An 8,304-nucleotide genomic window follows, 5' to 3' on the forward strand; every position below is an offset into this window, starting at 1 on the left:
ATTAAGGGTCTCTCACTCGTGAGAGCCCTTGTAGCAGTCTGGGAGCTAGTCTTCATTGGTCATCCAAGTGACTTAGTGAGAGGGCAAGATCTCATAGGTGGATGTAGGGTCAATCTAATTACAAGTTCTGTGTCCCCACAGGAAGCCAGTATCTCCTATAGTAGTACCATATACTTAACTTCCAGGTTGTCTTGAGGGATGTGTCCAGTTTTAGGGGATGGTGTATAAACATTGTTGCCTGGAAACATAACTGGCATTCCACTTTCATTGTGTTTTCATTAAATAGACCTAGGACATTATTCTAAGGTCAAAGATGTCCACCAAAAAGGACAAAGTGTTTTGCTAACATTTTTCTCACAATACTTTAGTTATCTCTCAGTTGAAGGATGGACTAGAAAAAAAAAAAGTCCACCAACCAGGACTAGGAGACCCCAGCTTATCTGTCTCAGCTGTGGCTCAGAAGGATGCAAGAATTCCTACCAATAATTCAGAACTATAATCTCACTTTTATATGAGTTTAATGTTTGAAAGGACAATATCTGCATATTCTAAGAAATTCTTAACTGGAAAAATAAGAGTCTTGATTTAGTTGCTCCCTCAGAGCTTGTAAAAGCAAAATCAAGTTGTCTCCTATGTGAAATGCTCTTTAACCCAGGCTTCCTGATTCTCATGAGCAAACATGAGCTCACAATTGTGAATTACAGAACACACATAGAAATTTCAAACTATACAAAGAATTAACAGTCAATCATGAATGAGAGTTAGGAAGAAAATAAACACAAGTTCCCGTGACTTAAGATAGTGAAACCATCAGACATTGCTTATCAAGTAAGTCTGTTCACAGTATTTAAAGACACAAGAGAATTAATTGGAATAACTAATAATAAAAATACACTATTACAAAAGAAATTAGATCATCTTTGCAAAAGAATCAAACATAACTCAATATAAAGGAAAAAACAAACTTAAAAGATGGTTTAAATTATAGATTAGATACAGCTGAAAAAGAGAGCAGTGACCTGGAGGATAGATTTAAAGACATTATCTAGAGTATAGTCCTAAGAGAGATGGAAGAAGTGAAAGAGATTAAAAATCATGGTAAAATTAATATGTATTGAATCACGGGTCAAAGAAGAAGATATAATGAGTGAGAGGCAGCATTTGAATAATAATCACTAATATTTCATGATTAATGAAAAACACGAGGTTTTGGAATCAAAGAACCACAATTATAGGCAGAATGAATAAAATGAAAACAACATGTATTTGCATTGTAATGAAACTTGAGAAGACAGAACAGACAATATGAAAATTGTAAAAACAGAGAAAACATTTCTTAGACAATGCCAGGATTACCCATACAGTACACAGTTCACAACACTTGGAGCCAAAAGACAATAGAATCAGTCCATTCATAGTGCTGAGGGAAAATAACTGCTGACCTTTGAATATATGCCAACTAAACCAGTGGTCCTCAAACTTTAATGAGCATCATAATCACCTGAAGTACTAAGGACACAACTTGTTGGCCCTACCCCAGGATTTCTGATTCAGTAGATGGTTTTGCAGAGGGAACACTGTAAATTTCCATCTTATTCCCATTCTAGTAAATACCCAGTACACAGAGCAAACGGCAAGCATGGCTACATTTGCTTATGAAAAGTGCTCTGCATAGGGACAGATATAATGCCAAAGAAACATTTAGAATTTCAATATTAACTAAAAGGAATTTTTGTATCTGAACTAGAAGGATATTAAAAATGAGATAAGCAGGCTTGTAAGTTATACTTAATATACTTAATATTATGTTCTGTTTCTTAAAGGTTTTCAACTACTGATGTGTACTTTGTGTTTCCACTTTTTTTCTGTACTTCTTCAGGCCAGATGGAGACTATTTATCTTCACTTAATGGAGGAAACATTAAAGGCATTGAAGGAAATGCAACGGGACACTTACCAAAATTCTGCCATGAGTGTGGGACTAAATACCCCGTAGAATGGGCTAAGTTCTGCTGTGAATGTGGCATTCGAAGAATGGTTCTGTGAACAGAATCCAATAAGAAAAAAGCTAAATCCAGAATTTTGTAACTATTGCTGTTTGGACAGTTAGAACAGTTCCTCAAGTGATTTTATGCTAAAATTACTCAATACTTTTTCAGCAATTTTTGAATCATAATCCATTGGCTCTGTTATGTGTGTGAGTGCATATATATGTGTGTGTACATATACTGTGTATAATAAATACCTGATACCCCAAATTGTGCCATTCAAGGAAATACTCACTTATCTGTTAGAAAATGATTTCGAGTTATTAACTTAGGTATTACTCTTCTGTTGTTGCTAAAGCACATTGAGTATACCTCCACAAACGAAAACACTAGTGGTTAGCTCTTCTAGCTTTAAGATGATCATTACTTTGAGCAAAAAATCAGAATAAACATTTTTATTATCCAGTGCCTATTTTCAGATAGTATCATAGTACACTAGGATGCTTGGAATTTTGTAATTGAATAGAATATTTTCAGTTATGTGAGGTAATTTTCCTCTAGAGCTCTTCAACAATTAATTTTATAAATATATTTCTTAGAAGAGAAAAACCCCTACAGTCTATAGTGCCCTTTACTTAGTATATTATTAATTCAATAAGTTTCAGAGCTTTATTTATTCTTTACAGTGTAATTATGCAATTTCCTTTTCAGAGACACAAGACTGAAAATACAAATATATCTTACTCTAGTTAGAACTGAATGATTTTTTTGACCTGATAAATTATTAATTGAACATACATTCATACTTCCAATTGTGTCTCCAAATTCACTTTTTGTCTTTATTTTCCATAACTTCATGTCTGAAGAGTAGTCTTTATTACTTAATTTTTGCCAACTTTGAAATGTAATTATTTAATATAAGATGTACAAAATTCCTTGCAAAATCTTAATATCTTTATTTCTGTGTATCTGAATTAGGAAGAAATTATTCTAATTGATTTTAAAACAAACCACCTCAACTAATAATTCATAATTTGGGTAACTAATCATAGTTGAGGGCATGTAGATAAAAAAGTATTTGAATTTTAGTCCCTTGTTTAGATATAGTAATGAGTGAGTTAAGGGAATATCTAATTTTTCATTCTCATATTTTCTTTTTAGTGCTGAAACACCATTCATATCACAATCAAAAGACACGAAAATGCATTGCTTTACTGCATAGCTGACTTATGTAATTAAACATTCACAAAAATGTAATTACACTTTCTAACTTAACTGATATACAGCTTTTAATCTTTGTCACTTTCAGTGTAACATAGTATTTAGTAAATAGATCTTGGATTGCCTCGGCAGTCATATTGAGTAATTCAGTATTACTTTATGTTGAATCAGACCTAACAAAGCTATGTATGATATTATAAAAGCATAAGCAAATCATTTTTAGGCAATTTCTAGCTTCATGTTTTTGATTCTTATCAACTGTAAGGATCAATGTACAAGTTTGTGGTTTACAGTTTTCTCTGAAATTTATTTATGCCTATACTTGATAATTTTATTCATTAGATTTTTGGGGGTTCTTTTTTATATTTCAGGCAGGGGACATAAACTTAGTGGTAATGGAATTGTCATTTTACTTACCTTACATTTCATTCTTTTTTTCTATTTTTATATAATTTTTTATTAAGGTATTACTGATATACACTCATATAAAGGTTTCACATGAAAAACAATGTGGTTACTAAAATCACACATATTATCAAATCCCCCCCATACTCCATTTTAGTCAGTGCCCTTCAGTGTACCACAGAGTCACTACTTGTCTTTGTGCTACACTGTCTTCCCCATGATCCCACCCACACCATGTGTATTAATCATAATACCCCTCAATCCCCTTCTCCCTCCCTTCCCACCCTTCCCCTTTCATAACTGCTGGTCCCTTTTAGGAGTTTCTGAGTCTGCTGCTGTTTTGTTCCTTCAGTTTTACTTCGTTGTTGTACTCAACAAATAAGGGAAATCATTTGATACTTGTCTTTCTCCACTTGGTTTATTTCACTGAGCATAATATCCTCTAGCTCCATCCATGTTTTTGCAAATGGTAGGATTTGTTTCTTATACCTGAATAGTATTCCACTGTGTATATGTACCACATCTTTATCCATTCATCTACTGATGGACACTTAGGTTGCTTCCATTTCTTGGTCATGCTGCAATAAATATAGGGGTGCACATGTCTTTTTGAATATGAGAACATGTATTCTTTGGGTAAATTCCTAGGAGTGGAATTCCTGGGTCAAATGGTATTTCTATTTTTAGTTTTTTGAGGACCCTCCATACTGCTTTCCACAATGGTTGAACTAGTTTACATTCCCACCAGCAGTGTACGAGGTTCCTCTTTCTCCGCATCCTCACCAGCATTTGTTGTTCTTAGTCTTTTCTATGCTGGCCTTCCTAACTGGTGTGAGGTGATATCTCATTGTGGTTTTAATTTGCATTTCCCTGATAATTAGCAATGTGGAGCATCTTTTCATGTGCCTGTTGGCCCTCTGAATTTCTTCTTTAGAGAATTGTCTGTTCATATCCTACACCCATTTTTTAATTGGGTTATTTGCTTTTTAGTTGTTGAGATGTGTGAGTTATTTATATATTTTGGATGTTAACCCCTTACTGGATATGCCATTTACAAATATATTCTTCCATACTGAAGGATACCTTTTTGTGCTACTGATGTTGTCCTTGGCTGTACAGAAGCTTTTTAGCTTGATGTAGTCCCATTTGTTCATTTTTGCTTTTGTTTCCCTTGCAGGAGGAGATGTGTTCATGAAAAAGTTGCTCGTGTTTATATTCAGGAGATTTTTGCCTGTTTTCTTTGAAGATTTTTATGGTTTCATGACTTACATTCAGGTCTTTGATCCATTTTGAGTTTACTTTTGTGTATACGGTTAGACAGTAATCCAGTTTCATTCTCTTGCATGAGCTGTTCAGTTTTGCCAACACCACTTGTTGAGGACACTGTCATTTCCCCATTGTATGTCCATGGCTCCTTTATTGTATATTAATTGACCATATATGCTTGGGTTTATATCTGGGATCTCTAGTTTGTTCCATTGGTCTATGGGTCTGTTCTTATGCTAGTACCAAATTGTCTTGATTACTGTGGCTTTGTAGTAGAGCTTGAAGTCAGGGAGCATAATCCATCCAGTTCTATGGTTCCTTCTCAGGATTGCTTTGGCTATTCAGAGTCTTTTATGGTTCCATATGAATATTAGAACTATTTGCTCTAGTTTGTTGAAGAATGCAGTTGGTATTTTGATAGGAATTGCATTGAATCTGTAGATTGCTTTAGGCAGTATTGCCATTTTGACAATATTAATTCTTCCTATCCATGAGCATAGGATGTGTTTCCATGTATTGCTATCTTCTTTAATTTCTCTCATGAGTGTCTTGTAGTTTTCAGGGTATAGATCTTTCACTTCCTTGGTTAGATTTATTCCTAGGTATTTTATTCTTTTTGATGCAATTGTGAATGGAATTGTTTTCCTGATTTCTCTTCTAGTTCATCATTAGTTTATACAAATGCAACAAATTTCTGTGTATTAATTTTATAATTGAAACTTTGCTGAATTCAGATATTAGATCTAGTCAATTTGGAGTGGATTCTTTAGGTTTTTTATACAATATCATGTAATCTGCATATAGTGACAGTTTCACTTCTTTACCAATCTGGATGCCTTTTATTTCTTTTTGTTGTCTGATTGCCATGGCTAGGACCTCCAGTACTATGTTGAATAAAAGTGGAAGAGGGTGAATCCTTGTCTTGTTCCCAATCTTAAAGGAAAAGCTTTCAGCTTCCCCTGTTAAGTATGTTGGCTCCGGGTTTGTCATATATGACCTTTATTATATTGAGGTACTTGCCCTCTATACCCATTTTGTTGAGAGTTTTTATCATGAATGGATACTGAATTTTGTCGAATGCATTTTCAGCATCTATGAAGATAAAAACGTAGTATTTATCCTCCTTTTTGTTGATGTGATGGATGATGATGATGGCTTTTCTATTGTTGTACCATCCTTGCATTGCTGGAATAAATCATACTTGTTCATGATGGATGATCTTTTTGATGTATTTTTTAATTCAGTTTGCTAATATTTTGTTGAGTATTTTTGCATCTATGTTTATCAGGGATATTGGTCTGTAATTTTCTTTTTTTGTGGTGTCTTGGCCTGGTTTTGGTATTAGAGTGATGCTGGCCTCGTAGAATGAGTTTGGGAGTATTCTCTCTTCTACTTTTTGGAAAACTTTAAGGAAGAAGGGTATTAGGGTCTTCACTAAATGTTTGATAAAATTCAGTGGTGAAGCCATCTGGTTCTGGTATTTTGTTCTTAGGTAATTTTTTGATTACCAGTTCAATTTCATTGCTGGTAATTGTTCTGTTCATGTTTCTGTTTCTTCCTGGGTCAGCCTGGGAAGGCTTTATTTTTCTAGAAGTTGTACATTTCTTCTAGGTTATCCAATTTGTTACCATATTATTTTTCATAGTATTCTCTAATAATTCTTTGTATTTCTGTGGTGTCCATCTTGATTTTTCCTTTCTCATTTATGATTCCTTTTATGTGTGTAGACTCTTTTTTCCTTGATAAGTCTGGCTTGGGGTTTATCTATTTTGTTTATTTTTCAAAGAACCAGCTCCTGCTTTCTTTGATTTTTTTCTATTGTTTTATTCTCAATTTTATTTATTTATGCTCTAATATTTATTATGTCCCTCCTACTAACTTTGGGCCTCATTTGTTCTTCTTTTACTACTTTCATTAATTGTGAATTTAGACTTCATATGTGATTGTTCTTCTTGCCTGAGGTAAGCCTGTATTACAGTATACTTCCCTCTCAGCACAGCCTTTGCTGCATCCCACAGATTTTGCAGTGTTGTGTTGTCATTTGTCTCCATATGTTAGATGATCCCTGTTTTTATTTGGTCATTGATCCATTGATTCCTTAGGAGCATGTTGTTAAGCCTCCATGTGTTTTTGAGTTTCTTCATTTTCTTTGCACAGTTTATTTCTAGTTTCATACCTTTGTGGTCTGAGAAACTGGTTGGTACAATTTCAATCTTTTTGAATTTACTGAGGTTCTTTTTGTGGCCTAGTATATGATCTGGTCTTGAAAATGTTCCATGTGCACTTGAGAAGAATGTCTATTCTGCTGCTTTTGGGTGTAGTGTTCTGTAGATGTCTGTTAGGTCCGTGTGTTCTAATGTGTTGTTCAGTGCCTCTATCTCCATACTTATTTTCTGTCTGGTTTAGAGTGAGTGGAGTGTTGAAGTCTCCTAAAATGAATGCATTGCATTCTGTTTCCCCCTTCAATTCTGTTAGTATTTGTTTCACATATGTAGGTGATCCTGTGTTGGGTGCATAGATATTTTTCATGGTCATATCCTCTTGTTGGACTGACCCATTTATTATTATGTAATGTCCTTTGTCTCTTGTGACTTTGTTTTGAAGTCTATTTTTTCTGATGCAAGCATTGCAACTCCTGATGTTTTCTCCCTATTAGTTGCTTGGACTGTCTTTTTCCATCCATTCACTTTCAGTCTGTATAAGTCTTTGCATTTGAAGTGAGTCTCTTGTAGGTAGCATATAGATGGGTCTTGTAGTTTTATCCATTCAGTGACTCTATGTCTTTTGTTGGTGCATTTAGATGATTTACATTTAGGGTGATTATCTATAGGTATGTATTTATTGCCACTCAGGCTTTAGATTCGTGGTTACCAAAGGTTCAAGGGTAATTCCCTTCCTATCTAACAGTCTAACTTAACTCACTTAGTATGCAATTGCAAACACAATCTGAAGGATATTTTTTTTTCTCCTTTTTCTTCTCCATTCTTTACATATTAGGTATCATATTCTCTATTCTTTGTCTATCCCTTGGCTGACTTTTAGGGTAGTTGATTTAATTTTGCATCTGCTTCATAATTAATTGTTCTACTTTCTTTATTGTGGTTTTATTTCCTCTGGTGACAGCTATTTAGCCTTAGAAATACTTCCATCTATAGTAGTCCCTCCAAAATAGACTGTAGAGATGGTTTGTGGGAGGTAAATTCTCTCAGCTTTTGCTTATCTGGAAATTATTTAATCCCTCCTTCAAATTTAAATGATAATCTTGCCAGGTAGAGTATTCTTGGTTTGAGGCCCTTCTGCTTCATTGTATTAAATACATCATGCCACTCCCTTCTGGCCTGTAAGATTTCTGTTGAGAAGTCTGATAAAGTCTGATGGGTTTTCCTTTGTATGTGATCTTATTTCTCTGGCTGCTTTTAATAGTC

At 34.2% G+C, this 8,304-nt stretch overlaps 1 protein-coding gene across 2 annotated transcripts in view; it reads left to right on the top strand.

The window, feature by feature from the left end:
• ZC2HC1A (zinc finger C2HC-type containing 1A) overlaps window positions 1-8,048 on the top strand; it is a 52,447-nt gene extending 44,399 nt beyond the window's left edge. For both annotated transcript variants that reach the window (XM_073229741.1, XM_073229742.1), the window contains one exon: window positions 1,880-8,048. In XM_073229741.1, the coding sequence (XP_073085842.1) occupies window positions 1,880-2,045 (166 nt within the window). In that variant the 3' untranslated portion in view covers window positions 2,046-8,048. The remainder of the gene's footprint in view (window positions 1-1,879) is intronic.
• Window positions 8,049-8,304: the final 256 nt, after the last annotated feature.

This window comes from Manis javanica, chromosome 2 (assembly GCF_040802235.1).
Source record: "Manis javanica isolate MJ-LG chromosome 2, MJ_LKY, whole genome shotgun sequence".
NCBI lineage: Eukaryota > Metazoa > Chordata > Mammalia > Pholidota > Manidae > Manis > Manis javanica.